The sequence below is a fragment of the Malus sylvestris genome, chromosome 9 (genome assembly GCF_916048215.2).
Source record: "Malus sylvestris chromosome 9, drMalSylv7.2, whole genome shotgun sequence".
In the NCBI taxonomy this organism is placed as follows: Eukaryota; Viridiplantae; Streptophyta; class Magnoliopsida; order Rosales; family Rosaceae; genus Malus; species Malus sylvestris.
In genome coordinates this window covers 22,262,059-22,289,001 of record NC_062268.1, presented here as the reverse complement: position 1 = coordinate 22,289,001, position 26,943 = coordinate 22,262,059, and the positions used below count along the sequence as shown (strand labels likewise).

The 26,943-nt window shown below is 40.2% G+C and overlaps 1 protein-coding gene across 1 annotated transcript; it reads right to left on the bottom strand.

The window, feature by feature from the left end:
- Positions 1–629: 629 nt before the first annotated feature.
- On the bottom strand, positions 630–24,509 carry LOC126633884 (uncharacterized). Its single transcript, XM_050304415.1, has 3 exons — positions 24,038–24,509; positions 9,858–9,950; positions 630–643 (listed from the first exon to the last, which is right to left on the bottom strand). Exons 1-3 carry the CDS (start codon positions 24,504–24,506, stop codon positions 630–632), a joined length of 576 nt encoding a protein of 191 aa, XP_050160372.1. The 5' UTR covers positions 24,507–24,509.
- Positions 24,510–26,943: the final 2,434 nt, after the last annotated feature.

The following is a 26,943-nucleotide window of genomic DNA, read 5'->3' as shown; positions in this document are numbered from 1 at the left end:
ATAATATGTTGGAAATGACTCACCTTGGCTTTGTTGGATGCCACTAATGCGTTTCCTCAAAAGAATGACTCTTGAGGTTGGAAAGAATTTTTCCAAAAACGCTCGTTTCATGCTCTCCCACGAGGTAACCGTCCCCGGGGCCAATTCATACAACCAATCTTTAGCTTTATCCATTAGAGAGAATGGAAAAGCTTTCATCTTCAAAATGTTGCCATCAACATTTACCGGCGTCATGCTTGAACAAACAACTTCAAACTCCTTCAAGTGTTTGTTTGGGTCTTCCATGGACAGCCCATGGTACTTTGGAACATGATGTAACAAGCTCAACTTCAATTCAAATTCATCGGTCTTATCAGGAGCTGCCCTAGGGTATTGGATGCAAAGAGGGGCTGCATTGGCCAAACCCGAGGCAGAAAGCTCCTTGATGGTTCAATTGTCGACTGCCATGGTTGGTACTTCTTCTTCAACTCTTGCCGTGGCCTCCTCTTCAACCTCAACTTCTTGCTCTTCTAATTCAGGTTCGGGGCTAGGAGGATTAGACTTGTGCAATTTCTTTTTCCTTCTCAACGTCCTCTCAAAATCACCGTCAAAGTCGAAGATATGCTCACGAACAGGTTGTGAGCTACGGGTCATAAACTAGTACCTGCACACAAGAGCAAACAAGGTTAATAACCAACTTAATAGACTCGGCACAAGTAAGGACATAAGGTACCTATACACGGCACAAAAACAAAACACACACACACGGTGCAAAATTCAAAAACAAAACAGAAAACGAAACAATTCAAACAAGACTCAAGACAAGGGATTAGCAACTTTGCTAATCCCCGGCAACGGCGCCAAAATTTGATGCGTAAAATTAACTTGACACACAAATTAAACCCTATTTGTGACAATTGTAGTAATGATGTAAGTAGGGATCGTTCTAACCGGGGATTAACTAGGGGTGCTAATCTAATACAAATCGACTTCGAAACACAAAAACTAAACTTAAAGACTCTAATTAGACTACTAAGATTCAAAACAGATTTGAAACACTCAAATCTGCCCAAAACTGATTAAAACAAGTTAATTGACTCAAACAGCAACTAAGACAAGATTTGGACGAATTTGACAAAACTTATGACTCAAAATACTTAAAAACACCAAAGAGGACAGATTATGAAGACTCAAACTTAACAAAATATGGGGGAATTGTGTTTGGACGAATTTGAACTAAATGCACAGATTGTAAATTAAAACAGATTGTAAACTAAATGTGATGAATCAATGGGTGATGGAATGGCTAAGGGGTTCTTCTCCACACATGAAATTTATGCAACGTAATCGATTTCCAGTTATCAATTCAATAAGTTATGAACCTCGACACTCCAAGTTAATTAGGTCCGCTTAAATTAACTTTCAGATTTCCCTAGAATCATTGAATTGGATGAATATGCATCGCAAACAAATTATTCCTAACAAATTCTCTATATGAACAGCATGATAAAGATACAAGTTAGAATCATTAAGTTCTTTGGAAATCATAAGCATCGACAAGGCAATTGTAACTATGAAAAGCATGATACTCCTGCCATGAATCTACTTAACACGATCGTGACTAGCGATCTTCACTACTTGATGCGAAATAGATTAAGCACACAAATTAAACCCTCTTTTTGTCAAATTGTAGCAAAGATGTAAGTAGGGATCGTTCTAGACCGGGGATTAGGAGGGATTGCTAAACGCTTGGAAACTGACTTAAACACTCAAAAACAAAGTTAAAAACACTAAACTAGACTCAAAGAATGCAAAACTAAAAGTTAAAACACTTAAACAAACCTAAAACTTAAAACAGCAACTAGAAGGCTCAAAACTGCCTAAAAACCACTTTCTGGGCAGTTTTGAGCACCTACACTAATTTGGACGAAATTTGATGAAAACTTGAATCCAAATACTTAGAAACACAAATCAAAACACTTTCTAACTAATCTAAGACTTCAAATAAAAGGGGGATTTGTTTTGGACGAAAATTTAACACAAAACAGAAACTTGAAACTAAACAGATTGTAAAAACGATTTTGGTGAAATAGATGGATAAAAGGCTAGTTAGGAGGTTCTTCTCCACACATGTCACACTTGCAAACAAAACGATTTTCAGTTGTTCTTCCGATAAACTATGAATACTCAACGCCCCAAGTTAACCGTGAATTGCACTAATTAACCCTCAGTTTTTCCAGAATTTATCAAGTTGGATGATTGCATACGACAACTCAAAACATTCCCTACAAGTTCCCTACATGAATTGCATAATAGAGATACAAGCAAGAATCATTACGTTCTATGAAAAACATAAGCATTGACGAAGCATTTGTTACTATGAATTGCATGAAACTTATGCTAAGAATTCATTCAACGCGATCGTTTTCAAGCGATCTTCACTACTTGTGATTATAAGATTATAACTATTAGGTGAAACTCCCTCATAATCTAGCATCATATTCATGCATGAAAACTAAGCGTGCACTCTCAATCAACATACATAAATAAGTATCAATCAAATAGATGAACGAATTGAATCCACAACTTATGAAATAACAACTGAATGTAATCGAATCAAATTGCAAGCATGTACATGGTTTCGAATCACCCCCCAACTAAGGGGGTTTAGTTCCTCATACTCACAACACAAAGTTTATTGAATTGAAACATCGAAGACATAAGAAAGATTACACCTAAAATGCCAAAGAAGTCCACTTTGAATTCTGCACAGAAAGCTCCTCTTTCTTCTTCTCCTTGTTGCGGCAGAGTTGGTTTAGGGGGTTTTTGGATGGGTTTGGATGACTTTGGATGATGGAGAATGGTGGAAAACTATCTAGGATAGGTGTAGGGCACGGCTAGGAAGGTTTGGGGTCAGAGAATATGGATTTGGGTGTAGGTTGGGCTCGGCAAAGGTGAGGGACAGGTTCTGGCGTGAATGGAGTTTCTGGATGTGTTTTTGGTTTTTTAGAAGGGAGTTAGGATGGTAGGGTGGTGCGGCAAGGTGTGGGAAAGAGTTATGGAGGTGTGGAATGGTGTCTAAAGGTGGAGGATGGTGGCTGGAATGGATGAATGGCTGCGGCAAGGAAGGAATTTGGGTGATGGTGGCTGCGGCAAGGTGGGGAAAGGGATATGGTTTTCTGATTTTTATGGAGAGGGAAGAAGATGTGCGGCTAGGTGTAAAAATACATATATATAGACACCTAAAACCCTAAATAAATCAGATTGGGCTAGGGTTAGGTGCGGCTACTTAAGTGGACTAGGGTTTAGGGTTTGTAAAATAGGGCTTCTAGGTGGAAAGGTGCGGCTTGGGTTTAGGAGGAATGGGCTAGGGTTTAACATGGCAGATTTTAGATGATTAGGCCCTAGGGTTCGGCATGGGTTGAAGGTCCACAAGGAAATTTGGGTTTAGGTCATCTAAAAGCCCAACGCCAAGAATAGAAACTCTCGAAAATGGAAACCTCCAAGAATAGAAACTTTCAACTTTTAGAAACTTTGGTTGCCAATTCCGATTTAGGAAAGATCGACCCAAAATGGAAACTTTTAGGCTTAGCTTTCCTACTTCAAGTAGGAAACCTCAAATCTTCAATTCTTCAATTCCATCCCAACCTTGCGTTCCAAGCATGTCCTTTTCAATTCAAGCTCACTTTTTGCTCCAAAAGCTCCCAATTGCATCATTTCATGTAATACGTCCGCTAAACCTGAAAACACAAGAAAGTAGCTTAAAAGACTATTTTAACAAAGAAAACATACAAAAGTGCATAAGAACTAGCTAACTAAGGCGCATAAATATGCTCCTATCAAATTCCCCCACACTTAGCTTTTGCTAGTCCTCGAGCAAAACAAACAAAGAAAGAAAACAAAACGAAACAAACTAACCAAAACAAAACCTAAACCTTCCAACGTTTGCCTCAGGGATTTCCAATGCACATGACATGTTAAAGATTGTTATCCCCACACATTTGAGTCATCTTTACACAAGCACATACTTAATTAAAGCCACCACTTACTAATTCACAAGTAATCAATCAAAACAATGCTTTGAATGTAGTAACATGCCTTAGAGAATTCCCTCAATTCCTTACAAGATATACACTCTATTTTCACTCAGATTTTCTAACTCCACACCCTACACTAGTCATATGTGAGAAGATTGATGTAGAAATGAAACGAATGCTCACATATATGTATCACAAAGAACGCAATTTCTAGAGTTAAGAAGCATGTTTAGATATGATCTCATGAATGGAATGCTACTACTTAGATGCGAGAACCAGTGACACCATATGCTCATACCAAATTCAAACTCCACAAATTGAAACACATAACATTCAAGATAGAAGTTAAGGGTTGTAATGGGGCTTGGGGTGTTGGTTAACAAGGAAAGGATAAGGAAAACAAACGTTCTTCAAGCAATAGTAAGCAAAGCAATGAAATTGAGACTTAGAATTCACTTAGAGTGCAGAAATTAACTTTAAAACACAAGGGGAAGATTTAAACAACTCCTTAGGGCCGAATTCATTGTTTTGGACCCTTACTTCAACAAACAATACTTTGGAACTCTTTTTCTCACTTTTCATATTTTTTTTTTCTTCATTTTTTCTTTTTCCACGAATTTTTTTTCTTTTCTCTTTTTTTTCTTTTCTTTCCACACGTGCCTATGGCACACAAAATCACAAAAGAAATACTTCCCCCACACTAGTTTTCTGCCAACATAAATCAAAAGGAAGTCAATTTGAATCATGCCTTACTATGCTTTAAGAACAAGGGTTTGGATGGTCCTAAACTAGGCTAGGTGAGGAAAACATGGGTTAACAAATAACGAAGGCTAACAAGGCTCAATGGGGTTAAAACCTACAAATCACAATGACATAAGGCACACGGCTTTTTGGCTAAGGTGGTGGTCACTACACAACTTCATCTTGAATATGTGTTATGCAAATCAATAACATGCTTTGAATGAAATGGGCATGAGTTCTAGCATTTGGAACTAAATGATGAAACGCCTTCTAAGTAGCAACCAAGCAAGGAATAATGAGATCATGCAACGACTTAGAAAACAAAGAATGCACAGATTTTAACTCTCCAAATAAGCGTTTAGGCTCAAGTCTCACAAGGTTGTAGCGTTAGTTTGAGTTCCTTCCTTCAAGCATGTTACAAAAACTGATTTTTTCTTTTATGATTGCATGTGAATTCATAAGTTATAACCACAACTAAACATAACAAAGAGTAAATCAAACTTTCATCCATGTTAGTCACTTTCTTTAACAGTCATGCACTTAAAAACCAAATCCTCATCATTGTGTTGGAAGGTACCCTAAGACACAAACAAACACAAAAACAACTCTTTTTGGGTTTTTAAAACAAATTTTTCAAATTTTTATGTAATTTTCGGATTTTTACTTCAAAACACACTAAAACACATCAAAACTGCTCAAAAACACTTAAAAACAGCAAGGAACAAGTCTTCAAGTTTAGGGTGATAAAATCCCACGAATTTGTATCTAAAACACTTAGTTACCCCCCCACACTTAAATCAAACATTGTCCTCAATGTTTCAAGCATAAAATCAAACTAACCAAAAAGAAACATAAAACAGCAAGTAAAACAACTAAATAGGCAGATTCAAAATAAACAACAAAGAGAAGGGTTTAGGAACGCAAATCTGGAATTGGAGTGATTCCTTGGGCTTCCTTTGTTGAATTGCATGGGTTGCCTCCCAAGTAGCGCTTTCTTTAACGTCGTACAGCCGGACGAAAAGCCCTTTTATTCTCCATTTGTGCTCACGGCACCCAAAGAAATATCCTCCACAGTTTGTTCAACAAAGTTCTCATAATATGGCTTCAAACGGTGTCCGTTCACTTGGAATTCATGACCTGTTTTGAGACTTTGAATCTGGATGGCACCATAAGAAGATATGTTAGTAATAACAAACGGTCCAATCCACTTAGAACGTAACTTACCGGGAAACAAACGTAAACGGGAATTGAACAATAGCACTTTCTGCCCAATTGAGAATGATTTCCCACGGATCATGTTGTCATGGAAAGCTTTGGTCTTTTGCTTGTAAATGCTTGCATTATCGTACGCCTCAAGCCGTATCTCATCAAGCTCATTCAATTGCAATCTCCTTTGACTTCCTGCTTCCTCGAGGTTCATGTTAAACTTCTTAATGGCCCAAAGTGCTTTGTGCTCCAATTCAACAGGAAGATGGCACGCCTTGCCATAGACAAGTCGGAAGGGGGACATCCCAATGGGGGTTTTGTACGCCGTACGATACGCCCAAAGTGCATCATCTAACCGTAAGCTCCAATCCTTCCTTGTTGGCCCAACGGTCTTCTCTAGGATTTGCTTGATCTCACGGTTAGAAACCTCGGCTTGCCCATTAGTTTGAGGATGGTAAGGTGTAGAAACCTTATGGGTGACACTGTATTTCCTCAATAACGCTTCAATAGTCCGATTGCAAAAGTGTGACCCTCCGTCACTAATGATCACTCGTGGCATTCCGAACCTTGCAAAAATGTTAGTTCTAATAAAATCTGCAACCACTTTAGAATCATTAGTTCGGGTGGCCTTTGCTTCCACCCACTTCGACACATAATCAACCGCAAGCAAAATATATGTAAAACCATACGAAGAAGGAAAAGGACCCATAAAATCAATACCCCAAACATCAAAAATTTCAACATTTAGGATAGAAACCTGCGGCATTTGGTCCCTAGCACTAATACCACCCATTCGTTGGCATTTATCACATGTTAAGCAGAAAGTTTTAGCATCTTTAAAAATACTAGGCCAATAAAATCCACATTGTAACACCTTAAGGGCTGTGCGTTGTGTACCAAAGTGCCCTCCACATGCATATGTGTGACAAAAACTCAAAATTGAATGACATTCAGAATCGTGCACACAACGACGTATAATCTGATCGGGGCAAAATTTCCATAAGTACGGATCATCCCACACATAAAACCGTGCATCATGCCTAAGTTTATCACGTTGGTGCCTAGTGAACTCACTTGGAATACGTTTTGACACCAAAAAATTAACAATATCGGCATACCAAGGTGCACTAACCTTAATGGACAGCAATTGTTCATCGGGGAATGTCTCCAAAATCGGCACCAACTCCTCATTATGCACCATTCGGCTTAGGTGGTCAGCCACCACGTTCTCACTTCCCTTCTTGTCCCGAATCTCTATGTCGAACTCTTGAAGTAATAATATCCATCGAATTAGCCGTGGCTTGGCTTCCTTTTTGGTGAGCAAGTACTTCAGAGCTGCATGATCAGTGAAAACAATTACTTTAGTTCCAATTAAATATGATCGAAATTTATCTAAAGCAAAGACAACGGCAAGAAGTTCTTTTTCCGTAGTGGAGTAGTTCAATTGTGCATCGTTCAACGTCCGTGAGGCGTAGTAAATGACATGCGGCCTCTTGTCCTTTCTTTGTCCTAAAACAGCTCCTAGAGCATAGTCGGACGCATCACACATGAGCTCGAAAGGTAGACTCCAATCCGGTGGAACAATGATGGGTGCCGTGGTCAACAACTCCTTGAGTTGGTTGAATGATGCCATGCACTCCTTGGTGAATTCAAACGCCACTTCTTTTTGTAGGAGTCGGCAAAGAGGTTGTGCTATCTTCGAGAAATCTTTAATAAACCTACGATAAAATCCTGCATGGCCAAGAAACGAACGAACCTCTCTAACCGAAGTCGGAGAGGGTAAGTGACGTACAAGATCTATTTTCGCCTTATCAACCTCAATACCCTTTTCAGAGATTATATGACCTAAAACGATACCTTGTTTAACCATAAAATGACACTTTTCCCAATTAAGTACAAGGTTAGTTTCCACACAACGTTTTAGGATCACACTTAGATTATGCAAACAACTATCAAACGAATCACCAAATACGCTAAAATCATCCATAAACACTTCAATTATCTTTTCTACATGATCAGAAAATATGCTCATCATACATCTTTGAAATGTAGCAGGTGCATTACATAAACCAAAAGGCATGCGACGATATGCAAACGTACCAAACGGGCATGTAAAAGTGGTTTTTTCTTGGTCCTCGGGTGAAATGACAATTTGATTATAACCAGAATAACCATCAAGAAAACAATAAAAAGCATAACCCGCTAACCTCTCGAGCATTTGGTCAATGAACGGCAATGGGAAGTGGTCCTTCCTCGTTGTGGTGTTTAGCTTCCTATAGTCAATGCACACCCTCCAACCGGTTTGAATCCGTTGAGGGACAAGCTCATTCTCAGCATTAGCTACCACCGTCACTCCTGATTTCTTTGGTACGCATTGAACCGGCGAAACCCACCTACTATCCGAGATTGGATAGATAACCCCACAATCTAGAAGCTTTATTATCTCCTTTTTCACTACTTCCATCATCGGAGGGTTGAGACGGCGTTGAGCCTCTCTAGTTGGTTTGGTCCCCTCCTCAAGAAATATGTGATGCATACAAGTCGTAGGGCTTATACCTTTGATGTCGGCCAATGTCCAACCTAGAGCAGATTTGAACTCCTTCAAAACGCGACGCAACTTCTCTTCCTCTTGTGCCGTGAGGGAAGAGGAAATGATGGCAGGTAGTGTTTCCTTTTCTCCCAAGAAAATGTACTTCAGATGGCTTGGCAAAGGCTTGAGTTCAAGGATAGGTGCCTGAATTATAGATGGAAGCAATTTGTTAGTCGAAATGGGAATGGACTCACGGTTAGTATACTTACCATCAAGCTTAGGTAAGGACTCAAGGGCAGCCACAACTTCAAGTAATTCCTCACTAGGGGGCACGGCATGGGATGAACCATGTATGCCGTGAGCATGCATGCAATCAGCCCCCTTTGTTTTGAGTTCCATGCCTCGTGTAATGACTTTTTCAAGCGCATCGTCATTTAAATCGTCGAGATATCCCTGCGCCAAAGAGTCAATTATATCAATAGAAAAGCATGAATGGTCCTCACTAGGGTATTTAATGGAATCAGAAAGATTAAAATTAACAACTTCCCCATCGAATTCCATAGACAAAGTTCCACTATACACGTCAATCTTCGTCCGGGCCGTCTTCATGAATGGTCTTCCAAGTAAAATGGGCAGTGAAGGAGCATGGTCCGATTCATCCATTTCGAGGACATAGAAATCCGCTGGGAAAACTAAATGATTAACCTGCACAAGCACATCTTCCAAAACTCCCTTTGGATAGGCGTTAGATCTATCGGCCAATTGTATTATTACCCCATCATTTTTCAATGATCCTAAGTTCATAGATGCATAAATGGAATATGGCATAACATTTATAGAAGCACCTAAGTCAAGCATGGCAGACTCAAATCTAGTATTCCCAATAACACAAGGAATGGTAAAGCTACCTGGATCTTTACATTTGGGAGGTAATTTGCGTTGCAAGATGGCGGACACATTCTCACCTACCTTGACCACTTCCTTGGTCGCCATCCTCTTCCTCGTGGTACACAACTCCTTCAAGAACTTAGCATACCTCGGAACTTGCTTGATTGCATCTAACAAAGGTATGTTAACTTGAACTTTCCTAAAGGTTTCAAGGATATCCTTTTCGGCCTCTTCTTTCTTCGTTTGCATGAACCTACTAGGAAAAGGCACATTTGAAGGGAAAACATTAGTATGAACTGAATTGGACACATTCTTACCTTTGTGGGACGAATTGGGCAGATTTGGGACATTAGGGACTTGCGGCAAAGGTGGAACCACCTTTGCCGTGGGCTGCTTTGATGCCTCCTCTTCCATTTCCAAAAGTTCATCCTCATTATGACCTGTTTTTGGTGTAGGACCTGCCCCAACTTCCTTACCACTTCTTAAGGTGATAGCTTTGGCACTTTCGAAACCTCCCTTCGGATTTGGAATGGTGGAACTAGGGAGTTGTCCGGGATCTCGAAACTTACCTACAAACTCGGCAATCTGCCCAATTTGTTTCTCAAGTTGATCCACCCTTTTATCTTGGTTTTGCATAGCCTTTGCTTGATCTTCCTGCCCATTAGACAACTTAGTTAGTATCTTAAGAAGTGCATCATTGTCAAGAGACGTACCTGAGGCACTTGGGCCGGATTGGGCTTGATTTTGGGGTGGGCCGTAGGTTTTGGGAAAGAATCCCGGGGGTTGTTGCCTAAAGCCTCCTTGGTTCTGAGGTTGCTGAGGCTCCCTCCACTTGAAATTTGGGTGATCTCTCCAACCGGGATTATATGTGTTTGAATATGGATCGTTCCTTGGTTGGTTTTGCCCTTGAAACCCAATTGCATGAGCGCTTTCCCATCCACCATTTTCAATCAACTGTGGACATTTTTCAGAGACATGTCCTTGGATGGAACATACGCCACATACAATTGGTCCTTGCATCTTCATGCCCTCGGCCATCTGAGACACAAGAGAAGTAAGATTAGCCAATTGTGAATGAAGATCAGGAGTCGAACTTACCTCATGTACTTGGTGCCGTGGGGGTCCTCTTTGGCCTACACCTTCGTACTGTTGAGCGTTCAACGCTCTATTAGCAATCAAGACCTTGGCAGCCATGGGTGTCTTGTCCACCAATGCTCCCCCCGCCGAAGCATCAAGCATTTGACGTTCTAGAGGTAGGAGACCCTCGTAGAAGTATTGCAACAGTAACTCCTCCTTCATCTGATGTTGTGGACAAGAAGCAACAAGTGATTTAAATCGTTCATAATATGTAGGAAAAGACTCACCTTCTTCTTGCTGAATTCCGCTTATCTTTTTGCGGAGGAGGATGATGCGAGAAGTTGGAAAGAACTTCTCCAAGAACGCTCTCTTCATACTTTCCCACGATGTGACAGTTCCGGGAGCTAACTCATATAACCAATCCTTGGCTTTATCCATCAAAGAGAATGGAAAAGCCTTCATCTTCAAGATATTTCCGTCAACATTGACGGGAGTCATACTAGAGCAAACTACTTCAAATTCTTTCAAATGTTTGTTAGGATCTTCCATGGACAAGCCATGGTATTTAGGAATATGATGAAGTAAACTTGACTTTAATTCAAACTCATCTGTCTTACCTTGGGCAGCCATGGGGTATTGAATGCACAAGGGCGCGGCATTATCCAAACCCGAGGCGGAAAGCTCCTTGAGTGTACGATTGTCCATGGCCATGCCTTGGACTTCTTCAAATATCCCTGCCGTGGCTTCCTCCTCCTCTTCTTGTACGTTTCCTTCAAGGTCAGATTCAGAACTGGGTGGATGATGTGCTTGCTGGTTTCTAACTCTTCTCAACTTCCTCTCAAAATCGTCGTCAAACTCCAAGATGTTTGCACGAATCGGTTGAGAGCTTCTAGTCATACATTAGTACCTAAGAAACAAGAAACAAAATTAGGTCAGAAACTTAAACAAAGTCAGAAACAAAGTTTAATAAAAAAAACAAAAACAATCCAAGGGATTAGCAAAATTGCTAATCCCCGGCAACGGCGCCAAAAATTTGATGCGAAATAGATTAAGCACACAAATTAAACCCTCTTTTTGTCAAATTGTAGCAAAGATGTAAGTAGGGATCGTTCTAGACCGGGGATTAGGAGGGATTGCTAAACGCTTGGAAACTGACTTAAACACTCAAAAACAAAGTTAAAAACACTAAACTAGACTCAAAGAATGCAAAACTAGAAGTTAAAACACTTAAACAAACCTAAAACTTAAAACAGCAACTAGAAGGCTCAAAACTGCCTAAAAACCACTTTCTGGGCAGTTTTGAGCACCTACACTAATTTGGACGAAATTTGATGAAAACTTGAATCCAAATACTTAGAAACACAAATCAAAACACTTTCTAACTAATCTAAGACTTCAAATAAAAGGGGGATTTGTTTTGGACGAAAATTTAACACAAAACAGAAACTTGAAACTAAACAGATTGTAAAAACGATTTTGGTGAAATAGATGGATAAAAGGCTAGTTAGGAGGTTCTTCTCCACACATGTCACACTTGCAAACAAAACGATTTTCAGTTGTTCTTCCGATAAACTATGAATACTCAACGCCCCAAGTTAACCGTGAATTGCACTAATTAACCCTCAGTTTTTCCAGAATTTATCAAGTTGGATGATTGCATACGACAACTCAAAACATTCCCTACAAGTTCCCTACATGAATTGCATAATAGAGATACAAGCAAGAATCATTACGTTCTATGAAAAACATAAGCATTGACGAAGCATTTGTTACTATGAATTGCATGAAACTTATGCTAAGAATTCATTCAACGCGATCGTTTTCAAGCGATCTTCACTACTTGTGATTATAAGATTATAACTATTAGGTGAAACTCCCTCATAATCTAGCATCATATTCATGCATGAAAACTAAGCGTGCACTCTCAATCAACATACATAAATAAGTATCAATCAAATAGATGAACGAATTGAATCCACAACTTATGAAATAACAACTGAATGTAATCGAATCAAATTGCAAGCATGTACATGGTTTCGAATCACCCCCCAACTAAGGGGGTTTAGTTCCTCATACTCACAACACAAAGTTTATTGAATTGAAACATCGAAGACATAAGAAAGATTACACCTAAAATGCCAAAGAAGTCCACTTTGAATTCTGCACAGAAAGCTCCTCTTTCTTCTTCTCCTTGTTGCGGCAGAGTTGGTTTAGGGGGTTTTTGGATGGGTTTGGATGACTTTGGATGATGGAGAATGGTGGAAAACTATCTAGGATAGGTGTAGGGCACGGCTAGGAAGGTTTGGGGTCAGAGAATATGGATTTGGGTGTAGGTTGGGCTCGGCAAAGGTGAGGGACAGGTTCTGGCGTGAATGGAGTTTCTGGATGTGTTTTTGGTTTTTTAGAAGGGAGTTAGGATGGTAGGGTGGTGCGGCAAGGTGTGGGAAAGAGTTATGGAGGTGTGGAATGGTGTCTAAAGGTGGAGGATGGTGGCTGGAATGGATGAATGGCTGCGGCAAGGAAGGAATTTGGGTGATGGTGGCTGCGGCAAGGTGGGGAAAGGGATATGGTTTTCTGATTTTTATGGAGAGGGAAGAAGATGTGCGGCTAGGTGTAAAAATACATATATATAGACACCTAAAACCCTAAATAAATCAGATTGGGCTAGGGTTAGGTGCGGCTACTTAAGTGGACTAGGGTTTAGGGTTTGTAAAATAGGGCTTCTAGGTGGAAAGGTGCGGCTTGGGTTTAGGAGGAATGGGCTAGGGTTTAACATGGCAGATTTTAGATGATTAGGCCCTAGGGTTCGGCATGGGTTGAAGGTCCACAAGGAAATTTGGGTTTAGGTCATCTAAAAGCCCAACGCCAAGAATAGAAACTCTCGAAAATGGAAACCTCCAAGAATAGAAACTTTCAACTTTTAGAAACTTTGGTTGCCAATTCCGATTTAGGAAAGATCGACCCAAAATGGAAACTTTTAGGCTTAGCTTTCCTACTTCAAGTAGGAAACCTCAAATCTTCAATTCTTCAATTCCATCCCAACCTTGCGTTCCAAGCATGTCCTTTTCAATTCAAGCTCACTTTTTGCTCCAAAAGCTCCCAATTGCATCATTTCATGTAATACGTCCGCTAAACCTGAAAACACAAGAAAGTAGCTTAAAAGACTATTTTAACAAAGAAAACATACAAAAGTGCATAAGAACTAGCTAACTAAGGCGCATAAATATGCTCCTATCACTACTTGCGAATATAAATTCATAACGATTAGGTGTAACAAACTTATATTCTAGCACCAAATTCCAGCATGCAAATCAAGCGTGCACTCTCAATCAACATACAAGAATAAGTTTTGAATTAAACGGTTAAGCAAATTGTATTCACGACTTATGCAACGATAACTGGAAGTAATCAACTTATTTCACATAAATAAACATGGTTTCGAATACACCCTTAGCCAAAACGAATTTAGCCAATCATACTCAATGAAAAACAAAGATTACAAGAAGTAGACATTGAAATATAAGATAGAATGCACCTAAAATTGTTCAACAACTCAGATTGAAGAGCCAAACAATTTTCATGAACTGTCTCCTTCTCTTCTCCTTGCGGCAGATTGGGTGAGGATGATTTCTGGGGGGTTTGTGTGATGTAGAATGGATTATGGATGGTGTAGGGGCACGGCAAGGCTTGGGGGTAGTGTATGGGTGTTGTGTGGAAGGTGTGGAGATGAAGAATGGTGGTGGAAATCGGCAGAGATGGAGGAGGAATGGTTTCTGAGGTTGTGGATGGGGTTTGACGAATTTGGGAGAGTGTGTGGCTGAATGGAGATGTTTGTGGCTGCACAAACCTGTTTATTTAAAGGGATTAGGAAATTAAAAACCCTAGGCTAATTAGGTAATCAGGAATTAAGTTTAAAGCTTCTAGAATTAAGGAAACAAATCAGAAAATTAAAAGGAAAGGTCAAGGAAATTCGGCCAGGGTTTAAAGCATAAAAAGGAAGGTGTTTTAATGCTCCAAAACAGGAAAGAGCCCTCTCCCTTGCACGGCAAGGAAGAGGAAAGGGCAAGGGAGTGTGGCAAGGGGTCCATAAGGGTTCTAGGCTTTTGTTTTGTGTCCTAGAATGCTTAGAAAATCTTCATAATTGCTGGAACTTTTAGGGACAATTAGGAAAAATCAAACCAAAGTAGGAAACCTTGGCTTAACTTTCCTACTTCAAGTAGGAATCCTTGTTCTTCTAGGAATCATCATGTGATTAGGAATCCATTTTCAATTAGGAATCCTTCGTCAATTAGGAATCCTCCTTCATGTAAGCACTTTCCTACTTCAACTAGGAAACCTTGTTCAAGTAGGAATCATCATCTTCAAGTCTTCAAATTCGTCCAAACCTTGGCTCCAATTATGTGATAATCATTTCAAGCCCAATTTTGCTCCAAAAAGCTCCAAAATGCATCTTCTTGCATCCTTTGGCCTTAAAACCTGAAAACACATAAAACTAGCTTAAAAGACTACTTTAACTAAGAAAACACCATGGAAATGCATAAGAACTAGCTAACTAAGGCGCATAAATATGCTCCTATTAACTTGAAGCATTGTCATTCATTGTTTGTTGAAGTCATAACTGGGAATCAAATTTTATGCATATGTTCATGTGTGGATAAGGAACCCTCTAACTAGTTTCTCATCATTCTATTTCATCACAATCTGTTTTGCTTTAAGTTTGTTTTCAAAGTTTAAGTTTTAAAGTTTTAAGTTCGTCAAAATCAATCCCCCATTTATTTTAAAGTGTTAGATTAGTTAGAAATCAATTTAGTTTGTGTTTTTAAGTGTCTTGAGTCAAGTTTTAGTCCAATTTCGTCCAAATTAGTGTTAGGTACTCAAAACTGCCCAGAAAGTGGTTTTGAGGCAGTTTTGAGTCTTTTAGTTGCTGTTTTGAGTTTTTGGTTTGTTTAGGTGTTTTAAACTCTAGTTTTGCAATAATTGAGTCTAGTTTAGTGTTCTACATTATGTTTTTATGTTCTTGAGTCAGTTTCACATTGATTAGCATCCCTAGTTAATCCCCGGTCTAGAACGATCCCTATTTGCTCATATACTACAATTGTCATCCATAGGGTTTAATTTGTGTGTCAAGTTAATTTTCACATCAAATTTTGGCGCCGTTGCCGGGGATTAGCAAAATTGCTAATCCCTTGCGTTTTGCCGTGTGTTTTAGTATAATTTACTTAGTTTTCTGATTTTGTTTTGTTTTCTTGGTTTAGGTACTAGTGCATGACGCGGAGTTCTCAAACTGTGCATGCAAATATCTTGGACTTTAACGACGATTTTGAACGTGATTTGAGAAGACAGAGGAGGCATCCCGAACCTAGTGAACCTAGTTCAAGTTCAGAGGCCGAATCTGAGTTTGAAGAAGTGGAAGAAGAAGTTATGGCAGCAGACAATCGGACCATTAAAGAGCTTTCGGCCTCGGGGTTGACCAATGCCGCACCATTATGCATTCAATACCCCGCGGCTGCCCAAGGCAAGACCGATGAATTCGAGTTGAAGTCAAGCTTGTTGCACCATATTCCAAAATACCATGGGCTTTCCATGGTAGATCCCAACAAGCATCTCAAGGAGTTCGAGGTTGTTTGTTCGAGCATGACACCCATAAATGTCGACGGGAACATTTTGATGATGAAGGCTTTTCCATTCTCACTTGTGGAAAAGGCGAAGGATTGGCTTTACGAGTTAGCACCCGGAACGGTTACATCTTGGGATAGTATGAAAAGAGCTTTCTTGGAGAAGTTTTTCCCAACTTCAAGAGTCATTCTCTTGAGGAAACGGATTAGTGGCATCCAACAAAATCAAGGTGAATCGTTTCCTTCTTATTATGAACGTTTTAAATCACTTGTTGCTTCTTGTCCACAGCATCAAATGAAGGAGGAGCTGCTCATTCAATACTTCTACGAAGGACTCCTTCCCATGGAACGCCAAATGCTTGATGCCTCGGCGGGAGGTGCGTTGGTGGATAAAACTCCGGGGGCTGCAAAAGTTCTAATTGCCAACCGAGCACATAATGCACAACAATACGAAGGTGTTGGACAAAGAGACCCCCCACGGCCACAAGTGAATGAGGTAAGTTCTATGCCCGAAATTCAATCCCAATTAGCTAACCTTACCTCTATTGTTTCTCAGTTGGCCGAGGGAATGAAGATTCATGGACCAAGTGTGTGTGGCGTGTGCTCTATGCAAGGACATGCTAACGATCAATGCCCTAAATTGATTGAGAATAGGGGTTGGGAATCTGCCAATGCCGTGGGTTTTGGGAACCAAAATCAACCCCGTCATGATCCATACTCTAATTCTTACAATCCGGGGTGGAGATGATAGGAGCATATTTATGCGACTTAATTGGTTTGTTCTTGTGCGTTTACTTTGTGTTTCTTTAGTTATTTTAGTGTTTAAAGCCATTTTCATTTGTTTGTAGGTCTTAATAACAACCTTGGCAAGAAAAGTGCATTTTGGTGCATGTTGGATCAATATTGGGCTCAAATGGATTGCATGCATGAGGATGGACGTTTTGGGCATATGTGTGTGCAAGTGTGTGTGTGTAATTGCAAGGATAAACAATGACAACTCATACACATGCAAAGAAGCCCACATGCAAAGTGAAGGAGGCCTTTGGAGCTTGTTTCGGGCTTGGAATGGATAGCAAATGCATGGGCCAAAGTGGATGGACGAATTTGAGAACTAAAGAGGCCAAGAATGTGAAGAATTAGTGTCCAAAAGATAAAGAATTCAGCCCAAAAATTTGTCACTCCAAGTTGCACACTCCTTGCCATGCAAAACACATAGAATTCCCTTTGGATTCCCATGCCATGCTTGATCACTCTTGTCCCCTACATAATTTCTGATTTCATGCTTTAATTCATTTAATTATTTCACTCAATTGCTTGATACCTCTTGTTCCCTTCACCCATTAGATTTTAGACAACCTTTACATCCATTACATGCACCAATTGATGCTCCATCATTCACATTTGGAATCCAATGGCATGTGTCACACATGTTGTTGCACCTTTGACCCATTTGTTGACACATTTCACCTCCCTTTCCATCTCTATGCAATGTACACAATCATTCATGCTCCCTAGCTGCAACACCACTCCATTTTACCCTTCACACTTTGCATCATCACTTCATTTTCACCCTTGGACCATTGCACACCACACACACCAACTTGCCATGCATTTCATCCCTAGCCTAACCTAATTTTCTAAGGTTTTTGGGGCCTATAAATACATGTTTACACCCCTTGGCCAAAGAACAATCCCCCATATTCATCATTTTATCACAGAAATTCGTCCATACACACCCTAGGAAGCAAAACACCCAAAAAACACCATTCTAGTGCCTAGAAAACATAACAGCCACTCCACCTTCTTCCACCCTCTTTGCCTAGTTCTCCACCACCTTCCAACCATCAAACACTCTTCCACACTCACCCTAAACCCCTCCATATAACATTCCCCATCCATTCTACACCATAAATCCACCCAAAAATCTGTCTACAAGCTTCATGCCGCAACAAGGAGGAAGGGAGATCCATTGATGCACTTGCTTTCCAAGTTGGAGCATTTTAGGTGTTTTCTTTCCTTTGATTTTAATGTCTAATTTTATGTATCTTTGTATTGCAAGAATGAGGAACTAAACCCCCTTAGTTGGGGGGTGATTCGAAACCATGTACATGCTTGCAATATGATTTGATTACATTCAGTTGTTATTTCATAAGTTGCGGATTCAATTCGTTCATCTACTTGATTGATAACTTATTTGTGTATGTTGATTGAGAGTGCACGCTTAGTTTTCATGCATGAATATGATGCTAGATTATGAGGGAGTTTCACCTAATAGTTACAATCTTATAATCACAAGTAGTGAAGGTCGCTTGAAAACGATCGCGTTGAATGAATTCTTGGCACTAGTTTCATGCTCATCATAGTAACGAATGCCTCGTCAACACTTATAGTTCTCATTGTGCTTCATGATTCTTGATTGTATCTTTATTGTGCTCATCACGTAAGGAACCTTTGAGGAATGCTTTGAATTGTTGTATGCGCTTTTCCATCCAATTCATTAACTTAAGGAGAACTTGAAGGTTAATTTAAGCGTATCTAATTAACTTGGGGTGTTGAGTTTCATAATTTATTGAAAGAACAACTGAAAATCATTTTGTTTGCAAGTGTGTCATGTGTGGAGAAGAACCTCCTAACTAGCCTTTTATCCATCCTTTTCATCCAAAAACGTTTTACAATCTGTTTTGTTTTAAAGTTTCTGTTTTGTTTTCAATTTTCGTCCAAAACAAATCCCCCTTTTATTTTGAAGTCTTAGATTAGTTAGAAAGTGTTTTGATTTGTGTTTCTAAGTGTTTTGATTCAAGTTTTCATCCAACTTCGTCCAAGTTCTTGTTAGGTTCTCAAAACTGCCCAGAAAGTGGTTTTTAGGCAGTTTTGAGTCATTAGGTTGCTGTTTTGAGTTTTATGTTTGTTTAAGTATTTTAAAGTATAGTTTTGCATTCTTTGAGTCTAGTTTAGTGTTTTAAATTTTGTTTTTATGTTTTTAAGTCAGTTTTCAAGTGTTTAGCAATCCCTCCTAATCCCTGGCCTAGAACGATCCCTACTTACATACTTTACTACATTTGATAAAAAGAGGGTTTAATTTTGTGTGTTAACTTATTTTTCACATCAAATTTTGGCGCCGTTGCCGGGGATTTCCAAATAAACGTTTAGGCTCAAGTCTAACAAGGTTGTAGCGTTAGTTTGAGTTCCTTCCTTCAAGCATGTTACAAAAACTGATTTTTCCTTTATGATTGCATGTGAATTCATGAGTTATAATCACAACTAAGCATAAACAAAGAGTACATCAAACTTTCATCCATGTTAATCACTCTCTTTAGCAGCCATGTAATTACAAACCGAATCCTCATCATTGTGTTGGAAGGTACCCTAAGACACAAACAAACACACAAAAACAACTCTTTTTGGGTTTTTTAAAACAAATTTTTATGTGATTTTCGGATTTTTGCATCAAAACACACTAAAACACATCAAAACTGCTCAAAAACACTTAAAAACAGCAAGGAACAAGTATCCAAGTTAAGGGTGATAAAATCCCACGAATTTGCATCTAAAACACTTAGTTACCCCCCCCCCCCCCACACTTAAATCAAACATTGTCCTCAATGTTTCAAGCATAAAATCACACTAAACAAAAAGAAACACACAAACAGCAACTAAAACAACTAAATAGGCAGATTCGAAATAAATAACAAAGTGAAGAGTTTAGGAACGCAAATCTGGAATTGGAGTAATTCCTTGGTCTTCCTTTGTTGAATTGCATGGGTTGCCTCCCAAGTAGCGCTTTCTTTAACGTCGTACAGCCGGACGAAAAGCCCATTCATTCTCCATTTGTGCCCACGGCACCCAAAGAAATATCATCCACGGTTTGTTCAACAAAGTTCTCATAATATGGCTTCAAACGGTGTCCGTTGACTTGGAATTCATGACCTGTTTTGAGACTTTGAATCTGGATGGCACCATAAGAAGATATGTTAGTAATAACAAACGGTCCAATCCACTTAGAACGTAACTTACCAGGAAACAAACGTAAACGGGAATTGAACAATAGCACTTTCTGCCCAATTGAGAATGATTTCCCACGGATCATGTTGTCATGGAAAGCTTTGGTCTTTTGCTTGTAAATGCTTGCATTATCGTACGCCTCGTGCCGTATCTCATCAAGCTCATTCAATTGCAATCTCCTTTGACTTCCTGCTTCCTCGAGGTTCATGTTAAACTTCTTGATGGCCCAAAGTGCTTTGTGCTCCAATTCAACAGGAAGATGGCACGCCTTGCCATATACAAGTCGGAAGGGGGACATCCCAATGGGTGTTTTGTACGTCGTACGATACGCCCAAAGTGCATCATCTAACCGTAAGCTCCAATCCTTCCGTGTTGGCCCAACGGTCTTCTCAAGTATTTGCTTGATCTCTCGGTTGGAAACCTCGGCTTGGCCATTCGTTTGAGGATGGTAAGGTGTAGAAACCTTATGGGTGACACTGTATTTCCTCAATAACGCTTCAATGGTCCGATTGCAAAAGTGTGACCCTCCGTCACTAATGATCACTCGTGGCATTCCGAACCTTGTAAAAATGTTAGTTCTAATAAAATCTGCAACCACTTTAGAATCATTAGTTCGGGTGGCCTTTGCTTCCACCCACTTTGACACATAATCAACCGCAAGCAAAATATATGTAAAACCATACGAAGAAGGAAAAGGACCCATAAAATCAATACCCCAAACATCAAAAATTTCAACATTTAGGATAGAAACCTGCGGCATTTGGTCCCTAGCACTAATACCACCCATTCGTTGGCATTTATCACATGTTAAGCAAAAAGTTTTAGCATCTTTGAAAATACTAGGCCAATAAAATCCACATTGTAACACCTTAAGGGCTGTGCGTTGTGTGCCAAAGTGCCCTCCACATGCATATGTGTGACAAAAACTCAAAATTGAATGACATTCAGAATCGTGCACACAACGACGTATAATCTGATCGGGGCAAAATTTCCATAAGTACGGATCATCCCACACATAAAACCGTGCATCATGCCTAAGTTTATCACGTTGGTGCCTAGTGAACTCACTTGGAATACGTTTTGACACCAAAAAATTAACAATATCGGCATACCAAGGTGCACTAACCTTAATGGACAGCAATTGTTCATCGGGGAATGTCTCCAAAATCGGCAAAGACTCCTCATTATGCACCATTCGGCTTAGGTGGTCAGCCACCACGTTTTCACTTCCCTTCTTGTCCCGAATCTCTATGTTGAACTCTTGAAGTAGCAATATCCATCGAATTAGCCGTGGCTTGGCCTCCTTTTTGGTGAGCAAGTACTTCAGAGCTGCATGATCAGTGAAAACAATTACTTTAGTTCCAATTAGATATGATCGAAATTTATCTAAAGCAAAGACAACGGCAAGGAGTTCTTTTTCCGTAGTGGAGTAGTTCAATTGTGCATCGTTCAATGTCCGTGAGGCGTAGTAAATGACATGCGGCCTCTTGTCCTTTCTTTGTCCTAAAACAGCTCCTAAAGCATAGTCGGACGCATCACACATGAGCTCGAACGGTAGACTCCAATCCGGTGGAACAATGATGGGTGCCGTGGTCAACAACTCATTGAGTTGGTTGAATGATGCTGTGCACTCCTTGGTGAATTCAAACGCCACTTCTTTCTGTAGGAGTCGGCGAAGAGGTTGTGCTATCTTCGAGAAATCTTTGATAAACCTACGATAGAATCCTGCATGGCCAAGAAACGAACGAACCTCTCTAACCGAAGTCGGAGAGGGTAAGTGACGTACAAGATCTATTTTCGACTTATCAACCTCAATACCCTTTTCAGAGATTATATGACCTAAAACAATACCTTGTTTAACCATAAAATGACACTTTTCCCAATTAAGTACAAGGTTAGTTTCAAACTTAGATTATGCAAGCAACTATCAAACGAATCACCAAATACACTAAAATCATCCATAAACACTTCAATTATCTTTTCTACGTAATCAGAAAATATGCTTATCATGCATCTTTGAAATGTAGCAGGTGCATTACATAAACCAAAAGGCATGCGACGATATGCAAAGGTACCAAACGGGCATGTAAAAGTGGTTTTTTCTTGGTCCTCGGGTGAAATGACAATTTGATTATAACCAGAATAACCATCAAGAAAATAATAAAAAGCATAACCCGCTAACCTCTCAAGCATTTGGTCAATGAACGGCAATGGGAAGTGGTCCTTCCTCGTGGTGGTGTTTAGCTTCCTATAGTCAATGCACACCCTCCAACCGGTTTGAATACGTTGAGGGACAAGCTCATTCTCGGCATTAGCTACCACCGTCACTCCGGATTTCTTTGGCACGCATTGAACGGGCGAAACCCACTTACTATCTGAGATTGGATAGATAACCCCACAATCTAGAAGCTTTATGATCTCCTTTTTCACTACTTCCATCATCGGAGGGTTAAGACGGCGTTGAGCCTCTCTAGTTGGTTTGGTCCCCTCCTCAAGAAATATGTGATGCATACAAGTCGTAGGGCTTATACCTTTGATGTCGGCCAATGTCCAACCTAAGGCAGATTTGAACTCCTTCAAAACTCGAAGCAATTTCTCCTCCTCTTGTGCCGTGAGGGAGGAGGAAATGATGGCAGGTAGTGTTTCATTTTCTCCCAAGAAAATGTACTTCAAATGGCTTGGCAAAGGCTTGAGTTCAAGGATAGGTGCCTGAATTATGGATGGAAGTAATTTGTTAGTAGAAATGGAAATGGACTCACGGGTAGTATACTTACCATCAAGCTTAGGTGAGGACTCAAGGGCAGCCACAACTTCAATTAGATCCTCACTAGGGGGCACGGCATGGCCTAGTCCATGTATGTCGTGGGTTACACTAGAATCTGCCCCCTTGGTTGTAATTTCCATGCCTCGTGTAATGACTTTTTCAAGCGCATCGTCATTCAAATCGTCGAGATATCCCTGCGCCAAAGAGTCAATTATATCAATAGAGAAACATGAATGGTCCTCACTAGGGTATTTAATGGAATCAGAAAGATTAAAATTAACAACTTCCCCATCGAATTCCATGGACAAAGTTCCACTATACACGTCAATCTTTGTCCGGGCCGTCTTCATGAATGGCCTTCCAAGTAGAATGGGCAGCGAAGGAGCATGGTCCGATTCATCCATTTCAAGGACATAGAAATCCGCCGGGAAAACTAAATGATTAACCTGCACAAGAACATCTTCCAAAACTCCCTTTGGATAGGCGTTAGATCTATCGGCCAATTGTATTATTACCCCATCATTTTTCAACGCTCCTAAGTTCATAGATGCATAAATGGAATATGGCATAACATTTATAGAAGCACCTAAATCAAGCATGGCAGATTCAAATCTAGTGTTCCCAATGACACAAGGAATGCTAAAGCTACCTGGATCTTTGCATTTAGGAGGTAGTTTGCGTTGCAAGATGGCGGACACATTCTCACCTACCTTTACCACTTCCTTAGTCGACATCCTCTTTCTAGTGGTACACAACTCTTTCAAGAACTTAGCATACCTTGGAACTTGCTTGATTGCATCTAACAAAGGTATGTTAACTTGAACTTTCCGAAAGGTTTCAAGGATATCCTTTTCTGCCTCTTCTTTCTTCGTTTGCATGAACCTACTAGGAAAAGGCACAATTGAAGGGAAAACATTAGTATGAACCGAATTTGACACATTCTTACCTTTGTGGGACAAATTGGGCAGATTTGGGGCCTTAGGGACTTGCGGCAAAGGTGGAATCACCTTTGCCGTGGGCATCCTTGATTCCTCCTCTTCCATTTGCAAAATTTCATCCTCGTTATGACCTGTTTTTGATGTAGGACCTGCCCCAACTTCCTTACCACTTCTTAAGGTGATTGCTTTTGCACTTTCGAAACCTCCCTTCGGATTTGGAATGGTGGAACTAGGAAGTTGTCCGGGATCTCGAAACTTACCTACAAACTCAGCAATCTGCCCAATTTGTTTCTCAAGTTGATCCACCCTTTTATCTTGGTTTTGCATAGCCTTAGCTTGATCTTCCTGCCCATTAGACAACTTAGTTAGTATCTTAAGAAGTGCATCATTGTCAAGAGACGTACCTGAGGCACTTGGGCCGGATTGGGCTTGATTTTGGGGTGGGCCGTAGGTTTTGGGAAAGAATCCCGGGGGTTGTTGCCTAAAGCCTCCTTGGTTTTGAGGTTGTTGGGGATCCCTCCACTTGAAATTTGGGTGGTCTCGCCACCCCGGATTATATGTGTTGGAGTATGGATCGTGTCTTGACTGATTTTGGCTTTGAAACCCAATGGCATTCGCACTCTCCCATCCGCCATTCTCGATGAGTTGAGGACATTTTTCGGAGACATGTCCTTGGATAGAACATACGCCACATACCACAGGTCCTTGCATCTTCATTCCCTCGGCCATCTGTGAAACAATAGAAGTAAGATTAGCCAATTGTGAATGAAGATCGGAAGTCGCACTTACCTCATGTACTTGGTGCCGTGAGGGTCCTCTTTGGCCTACACCCTCGTACTGTTGAGCGTTCAACGCTCTATTAGCAATCAAGACCTTGGCAGCCATGGGCGTTTTATCCACCAATGCTCCCCCCGCCGAAGCATCAAGCATTTGACGTTCTAGAGGTAGGAGGCCCTCGTAGAAATATTGCAAGAGCAACTCCTCCTTCATCTGATGCTGTGGACAAGAAGCAACAAGTGATTTAAATCGTTCATAATATGTAGGAAAAGACTCACCTTCTTCTTGCTGAATTCCGCTTATCTTTTTGCGTAGGAGGATGATGCGAGAAGTTGGAAAGAACTTCTCCAAGTACGCTCTCTTCATACTCTCCCAAGAAGTGACAGTGCCGGGAGCTAACTCGTATAACCAATCCTTGGCTTTATCCATCAAAGAGAATGGAAAAGCCTTCATCTTCAAGATATTTCCGTCAACATTGACGGGAGTCATACTAGAGCAAACTACTTCAAATTCTTTCAAATGTTTGTTAGGATCTTCCATGGACAAGCCATGGTATTTAGGAATATGATGAAGCAAACTTGACTTTAATTCAAACTCGTCCGTCTTACCTTGGGCAGCCATGGTGTATTGAATGCACAAGGGTGCGGCATTATCCAAACCTGAGGCGGAAAGCTCCTTGAGTGTACGGTTGTCCACCGCCATGCCTTGGACTTCTTCAAATATCCCTGCCGTGGCTTCCTCCTCCTCTTCTTGTACGTTTTCTTCAAGGTCAGATTCGGAATTGGGTGGATGGTGTCCTTGCTGGTTTCGAACCCTTCTCAACTTCCTCTCAAAGTCGTCGTCAAAATCCAAGATGTTCGCACGAATCGTTTGAGAGCTTCTAGTCATACATTAGTACCTAAGAAACAAGGAACAAAATTAGGTCAGAAACTTTAACAAAGTCAGAAACAAAGTGAAATAAAAGAAACAAAAACAATCCAAGGGATTAGCAAAATTGCTAATCCCCGGCAACGGCGCCAAAAATTTGATGCGAAATAGATAAGCACACAAATTAAACCCTCTTTTTGTCAAATTGTAGTAAAGATGTAAGTAGGGATCGTTCTAGACTGGGGATTAGGAGGGATTGCTAAACACTTGGAAACTGACTTAAAAACTCTAAAACAAGGTTTAAAACACTAAACTAGACTCAAAGAATGCAAAACTAAACTTTAAAACACTTAAACAAACCTAAAACTCAAAACAGCAACCTAATGACTCAATACTGCCTAAAAACCACTTTCTGGGCAGTTTTGAGAACCTAACAAGAACTTGGACGAAATTGGGTGAAAACTTGAATCAAAACAATTAGAAACACAAATCAAAACACTTTCTAACTAATCTAAGACTTCAAAATAAAGGGGGATTTGTTTTGGACGAAAATTGAAAACAAAACAGAGACTTCAAACTAAACATATTGTAAAACGTTTTTGGATGAAAAGGATGGATAAAAGGCTAGTTAGGAGGTTCTTCTCCACACATGTCACACTTGCACACAAAACGATTTTCAGTTGTTCTCCAATAAATTATGAATACTCAACGCCCCAAATTAACCGTGAATTGCACTAATTAACCCTCAGTTTTTCCACAAGTTATTAGGTTGGATGATTGCATACGACAACCCAAAACATTCCCTACAAGTTCCCTACATGAATTGCATAATAGAGATACAAGCACGAATCATTACGTTCTATGAAAAACATAAGCATTGACGAAGCATTTGTTACTATGAATTGCATGAAACTTATGCTAAGAATTCATTCAACGCGATCGTTTTCAAGCGACCTTCACTACTTGTGATTATAAGATTGTAACTATTAGGTGAAACTCCCTCATAATCTAGCATCATATTCATGCATGAAAACTAAGCGTGCACTCTCAATCAACATACACAAATAAATTATCAATCAAATAGATGAACGAATTAAATCCACAACTTATGAAATAACAACTGAATGTAATCAAATCATATTGCAAGCATGTACATGGTTTCGAATTACCCCCCAACTAAGGGGGTTTAGTTTCTCATACTCACAACACAAAATTTATTGAATTGGAACAACGAAGACATAAGAAAGATTACACCTAAAACGCCCAAGAATTCCACTTTGAATTTCTGACTTCAAGCTCCTCTTTCTTCTTCTCCTCGATGCGGCAGAGAGGGTTTAGGGGACTTTTGGATGTGATTTTGGTTTAGGAAGGGAATTAGGATGGTATGGTGGTGCGGCAAGAGGTGTGGATGGTGTATGGAGATGGAGAATGGTGGCTGGAGTAGAGGGATGGCTGCGGCAAGGTGTATGGGTGTGGCTGGAATGGATGAAGGCTGCGGCAAGGTGTGGGAATAGGGTTTAGA